The 19,266-nt window shown below is 50.8% G+C and overlaps 1 protein-coding gene across 3 annotated transcripts in view; it reads left to right on the forward strand.

Annotated features, from left to right (window-relative positions):
* The window catches only part of LOC116269804 (kin of IRRE-like protein 3), a 619,860-nt gene that overhangs the window by 582,414 nt on the left and 18,180 nt on the right, over positions 1-19,266 (forward strand). For 2 of the 3 annotated variants that reach the window (XM_031653882.1, XM_031653881.1), the window contains 2 exons: positions 11,691-11,840; positions 16,856-18,959. In XM_031653882.1, the coding sequence (XP_031509742.1) occupies positions 11,691-11,840; positions 16,856-17,271 (566 nt within the window). In that variant the 3' untranslated portion in view covers positions 17,272-18,959. Of the gene's footprint in view, positions 1-11,690; positions 11,841-16,855; positions 18,960-19,266 lie in introns of those variants that run through there. The other variant, XM_031653883.1, reaches the window with a different exon arrangement.

The raw sequence follows: 19,266 nt of genomic DNA on the forward strand, positions 1-19,266 counted from the left end.
TGCATTCCAAAGTCGAAAATGAATGTAACTTAGGATTATTCATTGTTTTGGATTGTCTATCATTTTAGATTATTCACACCCTTGCTCTTCTCCATTAACAAAGATAATTAAGAGTTGATTGTATTTGGTCTCCAAGAGGGGAGAAATCCAGGGCATTGCACCAAGATGGTCTGTGTCCAATTGGGAACAACTCCAGGAGCCATGAGAAGACTCATCTATAAGCACCAGGTCTGAGTTGTGATTCTCCATGCAGGTTCAGAGAGCAAGAACAAGGTGCCTTGTGCTTTAGGCCGGCCTGCCTGAGCCACACAGTGCATGCCGGGTGGGCCAGGTTTCACACTGTCAGTGGGATGTGGCCACGTAGCCCTTCACAGGACACCTGAAGAGCATCAGAACTGCACAGGGCCTTTGGAATCCTTGAGGTCCTCAGGGCCCTCTCAGGGCTGCCATGGGCAGGACTTAGTCCTTCCAGTGCTGCCTCAGCTCTGCCTTCACCATTTTATACATTGGGGTTCCCTGTGAGATTTCACTGACAAAAAGGGTTGCATGAACTTTCAAAATGTGTGAAAATGCCTTCACTGTGCAGTGGGAACACCAAAGAGCACCCTGAGAGAGAGACAGTCACTTGATCAAGGCCACCCAGTGACAGAGTCAGAACTAGAAATAACCCAGGCCCACAGGCCTGTGCTGCGGGCACACAACAGTGCCCTTCAGATGTGGTCCAGGAACCACCTGCAGAAGGATGACCCAGAAGCTATTAAAACGCAGATTCCTTGACCCAGCTCAGACCCACTCTCCCAGAATCTCTGAGTTGGAGCCCAGGAAACTGTTATTTTTAGCCAGTCCCCCAGGTGATCCTCATGTACATGGAAGTTTCAGAACCATGTCTGACTGACAAGGCTACAGCAGCATAAATGATTATTTTGTTTACTTTTTTTAAGGTTTAGGATATAGATCTGACCCCCAAAAGACCAAGTGTCCTTGAGAGACTTGCTTTGACTTCCTTGCACCTTGATTTTATTATTTTCAACCTTAGGACCACCCCTCGCCCCCCGAAATAGGAGTTTGGATAAATTAGAACATCAAGCATCAGGGTTGGGAGGAAGGGACTTAAACCCTGCATTTTAAAGATGAGGCATCTGAGCCTTAGTTAAGGGAAGAGTCAGGCCCAAGGGCACACAGTTAAGAGGTGGCAGAGGCAGCACCAACTGGTACCTTCTGGGCCCAGGTGCTCAGGGCAAGGACAAAGCTTTATGTGTCCACATGGTACCCCTTAGACATGGGAGCAAGAGGTGCTGGGCATCTTGGAGTCAGCCAATCTATGGCCTAGCCTCCAGCCTCTCCTGGTGGTGCCCATGCCAATGCCCTCTGAGAAGGGTTGATGGGTACTCTCTCTGCCTGCAGCCAAGCCTGCCTGTAGCCGAGTCTGCAGCTCCCTCTTGGGCTAATGGCATAGTTCCATCCCTGCCCCTTAGTGCCACTCTCTTCCTTCCATGCTGCTCCAACACATCCCAAGGTGCCGGCTCAGTGAGGGCATATTCCAGTCGGAAGACACAAGAGCCTGAGACTCAGAGAAGAAAGGGGGCTTAGCTGGGGTCCCATGGCTGGCCAGCAAGAGGCCTGAGACCACAGACAGGGTCTCTGCTTCATACGTTGTGGAGTGTCTCCCATCTCCACTCCCCCACCATAAACCCACTCTGCTATGCCCATCCTGTCTCATTTAGACCTCCAGGTGACCTCGGGCAGGGATGGATGGGCTCCGTCACGGGCACTGAAGAGCCCGTATTTCCAGCAGCACTTATCAGTGTCTTCGTGGCATCCAGGCCTTGGCTGGATCGATGGAAGAATCCCTCTCCTTGCCACTAATGAGCACAGTGCAGGCTCTGGCAGGGGCTGCCAGCCTGATCATCAGTAGGCAAAGGATTTATAGTGACTTTGGACTCACCCTGCCTTGGCCAACCCAATTGCTCTTCATTAAAGATCCACACTGTCCAGGACAACCTTGGTGGATTTTGTGTCCTGGGGAGAGATGTGTGAGGCCGGGAGAATCGCAGGCTGCCCACACTGGCCCACCCGTGTGAGGAGCAAGCATAGGGGAATGTGCCCTCAGACTTTCCACCCCCTCATCCAGCCCTGCGAAGAGCGGTCAGCCTCTTTTTTGTAAGTCCAAGTGAAATTCTAGTGCAATTTCAGGAATGTTCATGAGACTGGCAAGCTTCTCCTCACGCGTGTATCAGAATCAAGATACCAGTGGCTGCAAATGGCGATGCTGGGATGGAAAATGTTTCTTTGTCTCTCTCCCAGTAGAAATTTAGGAGAAACAGACAATAGAGAAAAGACGCTGTCTTCCACCCCTGCCTCGTTCTTCTAGTTTCTCTGTTTATATTTCCAATCCCAGTCTAAAGGGAGAAGATTAGGCTAGATGATCTCTTGCCATCCCAATAGGGTTCAAAACCTGTGCAAACCTCAACAAGAGTTAGATGTTTCACCCAAGGCAGCTACTTCCAACACTCCCAGACTGGAGGAACCCTGTCCCTCTTAGATAGTCACATCAACAACTATAACTTTCCATATTTGGAGGTGAATTCTCAGGTCAACATCAAGTGAGAGGACACCTGAAAATACTTCTCCTACTGCCTGACCCATAGAGAATGCTCAGTCAGTGTGAGTTCTTCACACCTCCTTCCCAGCTCCAGAACCATTGACCCAGCTACATCTGGGACAGCATCACCTGAGGGATTCTGGACCCCTCTCCATCAGCACATCTAAAACTGAACTCACTGCCTCAGCTCAAGCCCGCTTCTCCTCCTGAGCAGCAAATAGCTCCTCCGTCCTCTATTCATCCTGTCCTGCAAGCCAGAGACTGGGGCCTTTACGCCTTCATCTTCCTCATCTCCTCATCTCCAGTCAAGTGCTATCAGTTCTACCCACAAATGGCTCCTAAATCCATTTCTTCTTTCCATGGATGCAGTGTTAGCCTGAGCCCTCATGACAGCAAAAGCTTGCTGATCAGTCTCCCTGTCTTCAGATTATCCTCCTTCATTCATCCTCCTTGCTGTCACCACTATGATCTTTCTAGAACTCAGATCTGAGCATGTGGGTCAAAAACCTTTGATGACTTCTCATGAAGTGCGAACTTCTCGGCACGCGTTCAAGGGCCCACACAGTCCAACCCACCAGGACTTTCTAGATTTACATTCTACTAAGAGCATCTGCAAATACATGCTCCGTGCACCCAGCCTGCTAGGCTTGCAATGATACTGCCAGCTGCCATTGTGGAAGGCAGGCAGGGCCCTGTGCACGTCACACAGAATGACCTCTTTCATTCTCACAAACAGCTCAACAAGTATTGATTGCTAACCCAATAGGGAAACTGAGACTCAGAGGGACTAAGCAATTTTCTCAGGAACTTACAGCCATAATGGCAGGGCCGGAGATCAAGCCCAGACTATGTGGCACTGCTGCTTTTATTCCATGAACACATCTGTTCTCCACACTTGACATAAGCTGTTCCCCATTCCAGGGAACATTCCCGCCTTGTCTTTATCCTGGCCATTTCAGAAGCCAACCCTTCTGTGACTCCTTCTTTGGGACTTTGTGCCTCACTCTGATGCTTATAGTGTAGAGCTTTTTATTCTAGTTTCTTCTGCACATATTTGCCTCCCCACAGGTCTGAGCCTACTCAGCAGAAGACATATCGGCCCCTCCTGCACACCCCACACCCAACCTGGGGACTTGGAGACTGCTAAGGTAGCTCCTGCCCATGCCTGAGGCCACCATGGCACCTTGAGAGCTGGCACTATGACTGACACTCCCTAGACCCTCCATAAAAATCCATTTTATTAGTCAATCAGTGGGCCAGAACATACTCTACCACCCCCCATCCTGCTCCCCAGAGCAGGTCACCAACGGCATTCTGGAAATGTCTGAAAGCTGATCCTCCTGTGTTAGATGCTGGCCCTGTACTGTGCAGCAGGAACACATCAGAATTCAAGACTTGGGTTTCCAGGTATGATCTGAATCATGCTGCCCTTGTCTTTCCCATTCCACCTGATGTTGTTCTGATGTCACCAGCAGCCACTGAGCTGGCTTCTTCTCTCCTTCTCTTCTTCCTATCTGCTTGCTTCTCTGGACAGGGGCAGCTTTCCTTAATCCCATAAGAGGCAACTTGCAAGCTCCGGGCTGGGAGAAAGTCGGCAATAAATATCCCCAGCATAAGTATTCTTAAGTCTTTTCCAATTGGTCACTAATAAAAGGCAGACAGTGCCATCTGAGCCCTTTCTGCATGGCTGACCCGACACTCCAGGAGACTGTGAAGCCAACTGGGATGAGCAGAAGAGGCAGAGCCAATGGGAGGGCTCACCCACTGTCTCCTGCACCACCCACACAGCTTTCTAATGGGTGCAACTTCAGATTTGCAAAGCCTCCGTTCTCAGCTCGGGGACTCCGCAAGACAGGTGCTCCTCTTGTCCCTGTTTTAATAGTCCCAAGCACAGGAAAGACTTATGGATAGTGATGAAAGTAAGAATGACCCTTTGTAAAACACCTGTCTACCAAGACCATTTACATATAAAACCTCTCATGCTCACAGCAGCTTTGCCAGGGAGGTGTGTCATCCCCATTTTTCAGATAAGGAAACTGAGGCTCAGAAAGGGTGAGGCACTGGCCTCAGATCACACTGCTAGGGACAAGGTCAGAGTTCCTTCCCAGGCCTGACTGACCCTGTGTTCTTCCTACTGTCCAGGACCCAGGCTCCGACAGATGAGCCATCGGTTGGGTACTCCGGGCAGGTGACAGAGGGTTACCCATCACTCATGGTCTTGCTTATATTTTTTTCCTACCCCAGAATGACATTTCTCCTCCATCACTTTCCCCATATGATGATTCCTCCTCCAGGATGCCTTCTCTGCTTCCTCCCTGCAACTCCCTTGCTTGAAGCAGGACTCTCCTAAACCCCCAAAAAGCTTTATATGACTTCTCTATGAGACCACTTTATCCCTTGTAATCCAGTGACCTGTGGTCAAATGTGACCATCCAAGGCTCTCAGCGAGTTTCACAGAATGTCCTGAGAGCTGAGGGGGGCAGGTAGGGTTTCAGCTGGGCTGCCCACACTCACAGGCATGCAGGTGGGTGTGTGCATGTGTTAGCAACAGGCTCCTTAGAAGCAAGGGCAATCATTTCTGACCTTATATTAGTGACCCTCACTTCCTGTCCAGGTCTGGCTGGGTTTAATCCTAAGGGGAGTGGCCATGTCCCCTCAATCTGCTGCTGGAACAAAGGCCAGGCCAAATGACCAGTGGAGAAAAGGGAGGCAGGGAGTGAGCCCACCCTTGAGCTACCTCCTGATTGACTCTGAACTGCCTCCAAGCGTGGATGGGAAGAGAATTGCACAGGGGTCGGGTGCAATGGCTCACGCCTGTAATCCCAGCATTTTGGGAGGCTGAGAGTGGGCAGATCACTCGAAGTCGGGAGTTCAAGACCGGCCTGGGCAACATGGTGAAACCCTGTCTCTACTGAAAATACAAAAATTAGCCAGGCATAGTGGTGCACACCTGTAGTCTCAGCTACTCGGGAGGCTGAGGCAGGAGAATCCCTTGAACCCAGGAGGCAGAGGTTGCAGTGAGCTGAGATCATACCATTGCACTCCATCCTGGGCGACAAGAGCAAGACTCCATCTCAAAAATAAATAAAAATAGATGATCTGAGGAGGCTGCCTTGTTGGTGGGGTGAGTACTTGTTTGAGAATCAAAATCTGCGTTTGAGACCCTTGGTTCAACAACCCACATCGGATAGTGGTGAGAAAACAGGGCTGAACCCAGATCATTGGGGTTTGAGTAACACCTGAGCTAACTAAGTGAATTTGCGCAAGTCCCTGCTGTGAGCCTCGATTCATCTGTAAAATGTGGGTAATATGGCTAATGTGCATGCCAGAAACAACGTATACGGTCAAAGACCTGGCATCAAGTAAATCTTCCATGAACAGCATTCTTGTTTTCTCCTGTCAAGCCTGATTCCTTGAGACTCCAGCCCACCCTGTGATTTCTCGTCTTTCTCCTGTGTGGTGTGCTCTGCATAGTATCTGCCGGGTTAGGAGTTTATAATGCAAAAGCAATTTTCCTGCAGTGACCACCGATCTCAGCAGACCAACAAGAGCAGGCAAACTCTAAGTGCAAAGGCACATGTGATAGACATGTAACCGACGCTCACCCACAGCTGGGAACACAAGACAGAAAAGATAGCTGTGGCCCCTGCCCTCAAGAAGTGTACCCTGTTTCTTCCTTATTTGTTTCATCAGCATCTGACATACAGTAGATGCTCAATAAAGGTTTGGAGAAATTGATGAAGAAGAGGCAAAATGAGAAACTAGAGAGAAGATGAGAAAAAAGAAGATTCCCTGTGGGTCACAGGAGCTTCCTGGGAAGAGAACTGGGCCTTCAATGAAAGGTGGGGTTGCTTAGCGGGAGGGGGCGCCTTGGGCAGGGTCAGGGAGCGAGGTGCATCCCAGGACAATGAAACAGCGAGGACAATTCGGGGCAGGTGACCTTAGTGATCAGCCAGTACAGGGGTGCTGTGGAGCTCCCAGGAAGAAAAGGAGCTGGATTTTGGAGATTAGAATCCAGCATGGAAGGTTGGGCGTTGTCCCGGAGAGAGTGGAGAGCCATGAGAGGTCCCACCCTTTAAAAGAGGGGAGCCCTAAAGCAAGTGGTGAACTAAGAAGGAAATCCAGGTTCAGCACATTAATGGATCAGGCAAAGAGAACATTCAGAGTCTGTGGCAAGACCCCAGGTTGGGGCAATGAGAGCTTAAACTTGGGTGGTAGCAGTGGGAACAGAGAGGAAAGGGGAAGTCTGAGAGATGTGCAGCCTGCTGGGCTAGGCTCAGTGATGGTGACACACTCAAAACAAAGCATGGCACCGGGCGCAGTGGCTCATACCCATAATCCCAGCACTTTGGGAGGTCGAGGCAGGTGGATCACGAGGTCAGGAGTTCGAGACCAGCCTGGCTAATCCTGTGAAACCCCATCTCTACTAAAACTACAAAAATTAGAAGGCGTGGCCGGGCGCGGTGGCTCAAGCCTGTAATCCCAGCACTTTGGGAGGCCGAGATGGGCGGATCACGAGGTCAGGAGATCGAGACCATCCTGGCTAACACGGTGAAACCCCGTCTCTACTAAGAAATACAAAAAATAGCCGGGCGAGGTGGCAGCGCCTGTAGTCCCAGCTACTCGGGAGGCTGAGGCTGGAGAATGGCGTGAACCCGGGAGGCGGAGCTTGCAGTGAGCTGAGATCCGGCCACTGCACTCCAGCCTGGGCGACAGCGCGAGACTCTGTCTCAAAAAAAAAAAAAAAAAAAAAAAATTAGAAGGCATGGTGGCGCGTGCCTGTAGTCCCAGCTACTCAATAGGCTGAGGCAGAAGAATCACTTGAACCCAGGAGGCAAGGGTTGCAGTAAGCGGAGATCGCGCCACTGCACTCCAGCCTGGGCAACAGAGTGAGACTCCATCTTAAAAAAAATAATAAAATAAAAATAAAAGTGTGGGATGGGGAGGTTGCACCGACCGCCAAGGCTTCACACCAGGGGAACATCATCGGGGAAAATGGGAAGCAGAGAAGATGGAAGTCTTGGGCCGGTGGAAGGTGCTAGGTGTGTCACATCTCTACCGAGAGCAGGACCCGAGCCTGGGAGGCACCTACTCTGTGTTCCATCTGAGACCCTCAGGTGTGATGAGGAGGGGGCATAGCTGTGAGCTCCTGGAGGGGTGACCAGGCCTGTTCCCCTGCTCCTCACCAGACAGCATAGTGCCTGCCTCACTGCAGGGTTCAGTCAGTGTGTGTGGAAGAAACAGGTTCTCAGAAGCTCACTGTCTACTTAAGGTACTACCCAGGAGGCTGCAGAAAATGACCTTGGGTTCACTCGCATTTCACTTCTTTACAGTAGAAAAGAAAATGAGGAAAATAAAGCAAGTAGAAGCCAGGCACGGTGGCTCATGCCTGTGATCCCAGCACTTTGGGAGTCCGAGACGGGAGGATCACTTGAGGTCAGAAGTTCAAGACCAGCCAACATGGCCAACATGGTGAAACCCTGTCTCCACTAAAAATACAAAAATTAGCTGGGCATGGTGGTGCACACCTGTAACCCCAGCTACTCAGGAGGCTGAGGCAGGAGAATCGCTTGAACCCGGGAGGCGGAGGTTGCAGTGAGCCAAGATTGCCCCACTGAACTCCAACTTGGGAGACAGAGTGAGACTCAGTCTCAAAAGAAAATAAAGAGTTGGTGGGTGAGGAGTATTCTTCTGGCAATAACTTACAGCCATGGCTCAAAAGCTGTGCTCTGAGGGGCTCTTGAGCCCAAATGAGAGGCCTCAAGATCCGTCAGATGGATGAAAAAAAAGTGGGCTCCATCCCTCCATCTCCACCTTCATCCATGGCACCTCAACTTTTATCCACTCTAGATACTCAGTAACAGTTTAAAATTCATTAAAAAAAAAAAAAAACTCATTGGTTTAAAAGAGAAAAGTAATTATAGTGACTTAAATATAATGTGCAAAAATTAAAATTAGACTGAAAAGGGAAATTGTCAGAGTACTGTGTCTCATCCCCAAAAATAATAGTTTGTAAATCATGTCCTTTGGGTGGATTTTTCCTGTGAACTCATCTGCCCTAGAAACAGTCTTTCCATAGAAAAGCTAGTGGATCCAAGCAGACAGAATGTAACAGGCTCTAGGAAGGATTTTTGTTTTTTGGTTTTTTTTAGACCAAGTCTCACTCCGTCACCCAGGCTGGAGTGCAGTGGGGCGATCTTGGCTCACTGCAACCTGTGGGATTCTACACCTCCAAGCCTGCTCAGATGGCATCGGACGATGTTCCTCCTCGAAAGGCCCTGTCCTACTCAGCTCCATCCCGTCAGGTTCCTTTCTTGCAGACCCCAGGTCTTATTCCAGGGATCTTGTGCCTGCTGCCACCCCTGACTCTGAGACACCCACCAAAAGGGTCTGTGGCCACTCACAGTCCACCTCCACGGCCTGCTGTAACTGGGCCCCCCTCCCAGCGTTGCCTTCCTCCAGAGCCTGGTTTCCATGGTGATAGCCCCCTCCTCTCCCTGGGGGCTCCAGCCAGTCAACAACTTACCCTTGGTCCTCAGATGCTTCCTGCACCCCACCTCCCCGGGGGCCCTCACCCAGTACCTCCCACACCTTCCTCCAAGAGGATGCGGGATGGAGAGAGACCGGGACTGTTACCCATTGTGGGTGCTTCCTAATAATGGACACCTCAGAGGGCTCGGGCACTGCTTCATTTAAGGCGCTCTCATTATAACCCCCTCCGCATCCAGCTGACAACCTGATAATTCTCTCTGATAGCACAATCTTCGGCAGTCACTGCGGCTGTCTTGACTCTGTCCTTCTTGCAAGAAAGATTTTGAGATAAAAGGATGAGCTGTGAAATCATCATTAGAGTAAAAGGAGCCTAGAGAAGGAGCCCTTTCCGCCCACGCCCTCCCTCTCCATGCTTCCCCTCACGCTCCTCCCCTGCTTCCTTCTCTTCCTCTCCCTCACCTTTTCTCTCCCACGTCCTCACTTCACTCCTCTGCTTTCTCTCCAGTTCCTCCCTCCTCTCCTCTTCTCCTCTCTCATCTCTTCCCTCCTTTTGTACCCTGTTTTGGTGCCAGAAACAGTCTAATTACAACAGAGAGCTTGAAGAGACAGAGAGGAAAAAAAAAAAACCCTACCATACATAGCTGATTAAAATGTCCTATGAAATCTAATTTGTAAAGCTCAAATCAGAACAAAAAGTGTTACTCCCACAATTCAAGGCCAATTGGATTTTTAATGAGACTCCTCAGAGACCCTGCCAAGCTCTCATCAGGTTGTGAACTCGGCCACCTTCCTGCCTGCCCCCAGCTCTCCACCGTGAAACTCACCCCTCCTTCTGGGGAGCCTCCACCCCAAGCTCTGCTGCCATCCAGGCTCCCCTGGGTTGATACACACCAAGTGTCCCCCTCTTGGGGTCATCTGTTGCTGAGAGTTCAGTCCTAGGTGTGGCCCAAGCCTGGGGCTTTTTGTCTCCAAGATGGGCAGTAGCCAGTGTCCAGGACCTCTGTGGCTGCCCCTGACTCTCCCAGGTCGGGGAGGAGAGGCCACAGCATCAGCAGCTGGCGCGCCAGGTTCCATTTTGCCTCAATCAGGTCTGGGTCTGAAGAGCAGGAGGTAGGATAAAGGAAAAAGGGAGGGCTTGGAATGCAGATGGGCCCCTGCTGAAACCCCCGCTCTACCACTCATTAGCTGTGTGACCTTGGGCAGGTTACTGTGCCTCTCTGATCCTGGTTTCTTTGTTGTAAAATGGGGCTATTTCTGCTCTGAAGTATAATTAAGTGGATCACAGGAGAAGGGGTTGTGTGAAGCACTGGTCGTATTGTGGGCCAGATGCTCAGTGAATGTCAGCGTCCCATATGTCCATTCAACTGTGGACTCCCAGGAGACACAGATCACATCACACCTCCTCATCAGCAACTCCCTCCAAGGCCAGGCATGAGGATCTGCACATAGTGTATGTAGCTCAGTAGAAGACAGCACGGTCTTTGGAGCCAGAAAGACTTGGATTCACAGCACCCCCCACCCCCACTCCCACTAGACAGTTCCCTGGGCAATTCAGTTAACCCTGAGCCTCCGTTTCCTAAAGCCCTGTAAAATGGGGTTGACAATGCCCCATACGAGTGTTGCCACAGTGATAACTAGAGTCAGGGCATGTGCTGTATTTGGTGAGCAATTCACAAGCACAACTCCCGTTACTATTTTTCACCTCCCTGTGCCTCATTCCCCCATCTGGAAAATGGGGATAAAAATGGTGCTTACTGTTTTTAGGTTGTTATGAGGATGAAAATATTAATGAACTAATATTTTAAAGCCTCAAAATAGAGCATGGCATCTTAAAAGCATTGTGGGTGGGTTTGTTTAATAAAATACTGTCAACTGACTCTCTTCGATGGTTCTGGCCATCTCATTTTGACGTGGCATGGTGTTCCTAATGATTTTTTTCCAAGTGATTGTGAGGCTGGAGTAAGGTCTGCTGCGGAAAAGAAACGGACAGGGAGGACATGGTGGGACAGCACACCTCCTCAGCACGCCTCCGGCCACACTGCACCACCACCCACCCCTCTGAACTTGGCCCTCAGCCCACCCCAGGAGCCAATGAAACAACAAAATGATTTCCTGAATTCTCAGGTTTAACCAAAGCCACACCACCCTCCATCGCCCACCTTCTTAACACACAGCCACCACAGAATGCTTCTAGCTAGAGGTCTCTCTCTCTTCTCTCCTGTTTCTGCCCTGTGGAACTGTGTGCCCAGCACATGGCATTAAGTAGGAGCTCACCAATGCATGGGAAGTGGCACGTCCCAACGGTGGAAGGAGGTGGCCCATAGGGAGCTGGGGTGTGGCTAGACCAGTCCATGTGTTAGGGACTCATGGGCAGAGGGGCCGGAGCTGGGAGCCAGCTCCTCACAGGAGGGAATAGAGCTGGGGCTGAGACCAGTTAGGAAGTTCTACCAGACCCCCAGCAGAAAAGCCAGGTGATTCAGGAGGCTCAGTCTCCCGGGCCAGCCCTGCTCTGCTGCTCTACTTCCATAGCTGGAGGGGAGCCTTCTCACCCCTGCAGCCAGCAGGTAACTGACCGTTGTGTTTGTCTCCTTCCCAGGTCAAGTCTATTCCTTCAGCCAGCAGCCCCAGGACCAAGTGGTGGTGTCGGGACAGCCAGTGACGCTACTGTGCGCCATCCCTGAATACGATGGCTTCGTTCTGTGGATCAAGGACGGCTTGGCTCTGGGTGTGGGCAGGGACCTCTCAAGTGAGTACCTCCAGACCTCCTGGGGCGGGCCTGGGGCTGTCACTCCCTTACTAACCCATCCGCCTTCCTAGGGAGCACACATCTTCACAGGCATCTGGGTATCAAATCTCCAGCTTTCACTGCAACTCCTCAGGCAGGATGAGGTTAGACAAGCACTGCACCCAGCATCCCTAGACTCTGAGGGCCTCGGATGTGCATAATGAACCATGAGCAAACCCTCAGTCTAGCGGTGGGTCCTAACCTAACTCGACAATGCCCTCGAGCATCTACTCCAAAGTCAAACATGATTCATGTAAAGTCCAGTTTCCAGAAATCAAGTGTTCCTGTGTCTTGGCCCAAGATGCACCCCCGCATTTATTAAGGCATGATTATTAAGAAAATACAAGTCACAACCTGGTTCTTCCAGGCTTCTCACCCATTAAAGGGAACCAAGTAAACTGAAAATTCACAAAGACACCTGGTTGATCTTAGGAGCCATCACGAGATGGGAAGAAAAGACAGGAAGTATTAAAAATAAATTTCAAACCATGTTCGGCTTGGGCAGGCTGGTGTTCAGCAAAGCTACCCTGGGGCAGGCAGTGAGGGTTCCTGTGGTTGTTGATGGCTGACATGTGAACTCACTGGCCAGTGCCGACAACAGATCATTTGTTAACTATTGTGAATAGCGACCCAGTAAGACTATACAGATGCTTTTCCAATCCATCCTCTTCCCTGGAGAAAAAAAACAATGGCTCCTGCCCCTGGTCACACACCCTTCAGCTATCATTATTCTGTCCTGCAGGTAGGCAGTGGTTGTTTGTCAGGCTTGGCATACACAGTAAAATTCAGAAGGAGTGACCCCTGGATGTCATTCCCCTGTGATTTGGGAAGAGCTGAGGGTGGAGGAGGAGAGAAAAATATTATTCAACTGAGAAGAAACTTTGCGTCTCTCGTGGTGTACGACTGCAGGAAAATAAAAATCGAAGTGTACTCAGGAACATGATGGCTGGGAAATTAATATTTTAAAATGTGAGTTATGTCTTGCCAAAAATGTATATTGAAACATTATAGCAATGGTCAATAGCAGGCACAAGGTTTGAATGCTGCAGCCCAGCTGAGCATGGATAAAATACACAAAAATATCTCCAAAATATACTGTGCTGCCATAAAGTTTAACTGTTATGGGAACCAGTCAATTTCAGAGACTCCGAACGCCTTTACCCTAGAGAAACTCGGGGAGTGATACAACCTTCCCAAACTAGAATAGTTGGTGCACTGGATGGCTCTGAGTTGGGGTGAGCGCTGTGGCTAGTTAAGGAGGTTGTCTGAGGTCGCTGTCAGTGGGTCTCCAACTTCCGTCAGGGACTGGGGTCTTGTTGGGTCAGTGGCCAAGAGAAGGCTCAGGTCAGCAGGGATGGTGCAAGAGGGTGGTCATCCCAGCATGGATAACTGACCCTCTAGCATCCAGTGGCATGAATGGCTTTCTGGGATCCAGGACTGGTACCTGCTCAGGGCTGCAGGACAACGGCCTCTGACTAACTGGGGCCTGTGTCCTCTGCAGCTTGACTTGGTTTGCCTCTCCGTACAGAGCCAACGACCTCAAATTCCTGATAAAATACTTGCCCTGTATGTTATCACTTGTCCCAAAAACAGCATCATGGCAATCATGACAGATACTTACATGCTCAATTAACTCTGCTCCCTTCCTGATGTGGAAACAGGCAGGACAGCCCTCAACTCAATTCAGCAAGTACTTGTAGAGCACTTAACACTGCGAAAGCTCTCTTACAGGGAAACTGAGGCCCAGGGTTGTGGGATTTCAGCCTGCTACATCTCTGTCCTCTCCCACTGTAACCGTGTGGCCCCCCTGAATCTCCCAGAAATGACACCCTCCCTGAAGACCTAAATGTTTTTCTAGTCACTGAAGCTGGAAAAAACAGTCAAAGAAAATGATTTATAAACTCACTTCCTCATATTGATAGAACATTTTTCTTCTAAGAAGCTCAAGTACTTCACAGACATTATCTCATAAATCTACACTGATCCGGAGGGAGAAAAGAAGGATTTTCCCGTTTGTTGGACAGGTAAACAAAGTCACAACTGAGAAAGAAATTGACTCAACTCTATAACCAATCCCAGTGCATGAGACCTGCCTGTTAAACCCAAAGGGCCCAGATACGCTGTATGCTCTCCCTTCTAAAGATGAAGACCTGTGTGGCCACCTGACCTCATGACTTACCTTTCTCTTCATTTAAATTGGCATTTATAGACCACTTACAATGTGCCAGGCACTTTACATAGATTATCCTATTTAACCTTCACCATAACCTTATAAGGTACTGGTATTGTCCCCATAAAATGGGGACTGGCACATAGTAAGTAGTCTATGAGGCACAAAGAAGTTAAAGTAACTCACCCAAGACAGCAGAGCTAGGAAGTGATCCAGCTGGCACTGGAACCCAGGCAACTCAACTGCAGAACCCAGACTCTAAGTAATTTTGCTTCCTTTGGGAGTAGCAAGAGAGAGTAATGATACTGTGGAAGGAGCTAGAACTTTCTCAGAATCCATGCTTCCGAGTCTGTTTTTCAAAGATGCTGCCAGTCCTTGGGATAGCATCACAGCTCGCTGCCTAATTAGGCAAATACAAACAAACCCATCACTGATGTTTTCAGCAGCTCGTGAGAGCAAAATCCTGCTGTTGATAGCTTGCAAGACAACAAAAACAGAAGCTCCAGCCAAAATGCCTGCAGGAGACCAGAGACTAATCACAGGATAGTGGGATCCAGAGGCTGGGCTGGAGGGGCTGGGGGTGGCCAGGCAGCTACAACAAAGGCAGCAGCAGCAGGGAGAGGATAGGGCTAGAACCCATTTCTAGCCCCTCTCCTGGCCCTCGGAGGAAGACAGCTTAACTCACCTGGGCTCCTTCCCAAAGCCCAGCAGAAGGCAGGAAGTGTGGGCAAGAGGAGAGGCCGTGCTCTCAGGGGTGTAGCCAAGGCCTGCACAGCGGGGGATGACAGGGCCATTTTATTGCATGATGAGGATGGGAGCCATGAAAACATGAGTCTGAAGGGCCCTGCTGCACAGGAAGCACTCCAGAGTATGCCTGGCAGAGGATCATCACGGCTACCTCCCCCGACCAGGAACGAGTGCTGGTGGCCCCTTGTCCAGCCCACCCCCAGGGAGACCTGCCCCACCTCCAGAAGACGCTTCACTTATGATGGTGAGAGGGGCCTTCAAGCTCATCTAGCCTGATCTTTCACCTTGTGTAGAAATCACCTCTGCAACGTTCCTGAGAGGCGATCATCCAACCTCTGCTTGAATACAGCCAGTGATGGGGACCTCACTACCGTCTCTGGCAGCCCAGATCCTTGTTGGATACCTCAAATACTTGAGAATATTCTAACGTATCCCGCCCCCCACCACATGTTAATTCCGCCTGTTGGTGCTAGTGTTGCCCTTGGGAGCTCAGGAACACATCTAACCCACACGAGAGACTGTTTGAAATACTTGAGGCAAGCTCTTGCAGGTCTCCCTGTCTGTCTTTGCTTCTGTCTCTCACTAGCTGAAGCCCTCATCTTCTCTTTAAAAGGCTGAATGTGTCCCGTCTCATCCTCCCACAGCACCCGTCTGAGAGCGCTCCCGGTGCTCGTGAGGGTCCTTCAAAAGGAGGAGCAGTCTGGGGCTGCCAGAGGGGAGTGGAAGCTGAGGGCAGCCTCTGAGGAGAGAAGGGAACGGGGACAGAGATGAAGAATGGCGGGGATTGGGGTGCAGTTGTAAATCCACACAGTGAGGGACTCAGGGGAGGGCAGAGCTCGGTGAGGAGATGGATGGAAAGTGGATCCTACTGGGAGAAAGTAGGGAGGTTTAGGTCCTGAGACCCGGGAAAAAGAGGATCTGCCCAACGTGGCCAGCCACGACTTCAGTCGGCATTTATTTTCAACCCTACACAGCAGCAGGAGCGCTGATTAATGATTTATATTCTCAAACTTTTATTTATCTCTTATTCATTGCCCATGGTACAAGGGGCCCCCAATTCTGAAGTGTCCTGAGCACTTAAGTGCGTCACCAGGCCCTGGGGTTTGTGGCGGGACATGAGGAATGATGAGACGGGGCCACTGTGGCTCCAAGTGACCCGAGGTTCCTAGACACTGGGAGGGTGGGCCTAGATTTCTACTTCCTGTCCGTCCTGAAACGAAACTTTTTGCAAAGTCACTCTTGATCCTTTTCTAAATATTTCTCTTTTTCCTTCCTTCTCTCTCTGACTGTCTTCTCTCTGTAATTCTCAGCCTGGGTCTTTCTGTCTGTCTCTCTCTCTCTCCACTCTATCTTATCAAAATGCGTGTCTGCTCGGTAGACCACAGTGCTGAGCCCACCACTTTCCAGAATAACCCAGCGGTGTCTGTCCACACTTAGCGTTTCCATCTCTTCTCCCTCTTTCCTCTCTAACAGTGGCTCCTCCGATTTTCCTGAACTTGAAACCAACAAGACCCTTACATGGCCGGGCATGGTGGCTCATGCCTATAATCTTAGAACTTTGGGAGGTTGAGGAGGGAGAACTGCCTAAGTCCAGGAGTTCAAGACCAGCCAGGGTGACATAGTGAGATCCCATCTCTACAAAAGATTAAAAAAAAATTAGCCAACGTGGTGGTGCATGCCTGTAGTCCCAGTTACTTGGGAGGCTGAGGTGGGAGGATCACTTGAGTCTGGGAGGTGGAGGCTGCAGAGAGCTATGATCCTGCCACTATACTTCAACCTGAGTGACACAGCAAGACCCTGTCTCAAAAACAAACAAACAAAATGCCCTTATACACACACACACACACACACACAGAGAGAGAGAGAGAGAGAGAGCGCCAATGCCTTAGGAAAGCTCTTGCATTTGTGTTCCTTGAACTGAGATCAGAGCCCTGAGCAATCACCTGCTCTGCCAGCCTTATAGAATGGCCCCTGCTTGGGTCCCCCACTCTGTGCCTCTTTGTCATGGGAGTCCCCTCCACCCCGCCCCAGCTCCCTGACCTGCCTGTTGTCTCCACAGGTTACCCACAGTACCTGGTGGTGGGGAACCACCTGTCGGGGGAGCACCACCTGAAGATCCTGCGGGCCGAGCTGCAAGACGATGCGGTGTACGAGTGTCAGGCCATCCAGGCCGCCATCCGCTCCCGCCCCGCACGCCTCACGGTCCTGGGTAAGAACCATCTGCACACGGGGCAGGGACACTACGTGAAGCACCAAGGGCTCAGCTCCAAGAGGGTACTTTTTTGGCCAGACATGGAGAGACTCCCCTCTGGGGATCATCCCACAGGGCTCCAGACACTGCTGCTTCCACAAGGTCCATGCCCACCTTCCCACCCAAACGGGACAGGCGACGGCTCTTTCCCTAGGAAACCAGACAGCCAGTGCCAGCGGACTCAGTCCAACTTCAGTGTGTTTGATGGTGCCTTAGGCAGCTAATTAGGGCTCCTACATGCTTATTTATTCCATCAGAAAGCATGCTTTGCACACGTTATCTAGGCCAGGCTCCTTGCCAGGAAGAATGTGGCACAGGCCGTGGGTCCCTTCTTTCTGCACTGACCCCCACTCCAGTGCTAACAAAGCCCTATGTGTCCACCTTCTCTGTAGAATCAGCGCGAGAGTCTCCCCATGATTCTAGTATCCATGTGGACACCAGTGACCCCCGTGACTTCTCCACCCCCCACTGCTCCCTGGGAATCCTGGCTGACCGGGCCTTCCTAGGAAAATTCATCTCAGGTCCTTATTCCAAATCCTACTTTTCCCCTTGGTCTTTCTTCATCTTATGTTCCCAGGAGCCCAGCGTTCCTGGATCATCCTACCTGAAGGCAGGGGATTGGGCTCGGTGACCTCTTCAACCACCTAGTTCTGATTTAGAGGTCAGTCCTGTGAGTCTCCCTCCTCTGGCCAAAGGTTACTGAGGATCGAGGCTGCTGGGAACCAGGCCTTGCACATAAGTCATGAGAGCTCACATTTGCCAAGCAGTTCACCGTAGCTCTCCAGGCTCTTTCACGCACTTGACCTCCACTGTTCCTGACGCTACTCGGTGGGACAGGGACTGTTACCCCAGGTGAGAAACCAAGGCCCACAGATGCAAAGGGCTTGGCCCATGGGCTCCTGGCCAGGGCTCCAGGGCTTCACCTCGCTGCCCCCTTACATGAGAGTCTGTGCCAGGCACGCATACAGGAGGGAAGTGGGAAAGCCCAGGCCCACCCCTTAGCAGCTGTTGTGAAGGTTCGACAACAGGGTCAGCAGCTGGGGTGCTGCCTCGTCTCTTGGCAGCTAAAGCACGCGGCTGCTCAGAGATGAAATATTTAAAAGCATGTCAGGTTATCTTCAGATCTACACGGCCAAAGACACCAGGGCAGATTATTCCAAACAGTGCAGCAGACAGGCCCTGGAGGACCACTTACCAAGCTCAGAGCTTGGCTTCTTGAGACACAGGGGAAGAACTTGGGGCCAGCCTCAGAAACCTTCTGCAACCTTTGAAATCTCCCCTGGCCCGCGATGAAAGGAATGAGAAAATCAACCTGTTCCGGCGGGGGTAAATAAGTTGGGATTCCATGGCCAGGAAGGGGGCCTTCCGAGGAGTAATTGGGGTATTAAAGGCAGCAGCGCCGTTCTCATTTCTCCCAAGATGGTGACTAAAATGAGAATGAGTCTGCCATGTGGTATGGGGGTTGTGGGAGGAGAAGAGGAAGAATTAGGGCCTCATATTGTTTCTGATTTTGAGGGTTGCAAAATGCCAGAACAGATTTGCTAAGTTGTAGGCTCCTCATCTTCAGAGATGGTTCAGCCCCTCCCTCCTCAGAAGAATCTGCCTCTACGGACTCATACACCTTCTAGAGGGGCCAGAGGATGCTGGAACCACAGGAACGTGAGCATTGTCCACTCCTCTGACTTCACAGGGACCAAAAATAGATGGAGCCACATCTCATCCTTAAGGCTGTATCGACTTCCCCAGTCCTGACGTGATCACTACACGTCCTTTCCTCTCTGCTCTGTTAGGTAACAAAGTCCAACGTATTAAAAGTCCAGATTAGGGCCGGGCGCGGTGGCTCAAGCCTGTAATCCCAGCACTTTGGGAGGCCGAGGCGGGTGGATCACGAGGTCAGGAGATCGAGACCATCCTGGCTAACACGGTGAAACCCCGTCTCTACTAAAAATACAAAAAAAACTAGCCGGGCGCGGTGGCGGGCGCCTGTAGTCCCAGCTACTCGGAGGCTGAGGCGGGAGAATGGCGTGAACCCGGGAGGCGGAGCTTGCAGTGAGCCGAGATCGCGCCACTGCACTCCAGCCTGGGCGACAGAGCGAGACTCCGTCTCAAAAAAAAAAAAAAAAAAAAAGTCCAGATTATTTCAAATGTTTTACAGATGAGAGAATGGAAACTCAGAGAGGCAAAGGCACTCACAAGAGGTAACACAGCTTAATTAACCT

Source organism: Papio anubis, chromosome 12 (assembly GCF_008728515.1).
Source record: "Papio anubis isolate 15944 chromosome 12, Panubis1.0, whole genome shotgun sequence".
Lineage (NCBI taxonomy): Eukaryota > Metazoa > Chordata > Mammalia > Primates > Cercopithecidae > Papio > Papio anubis.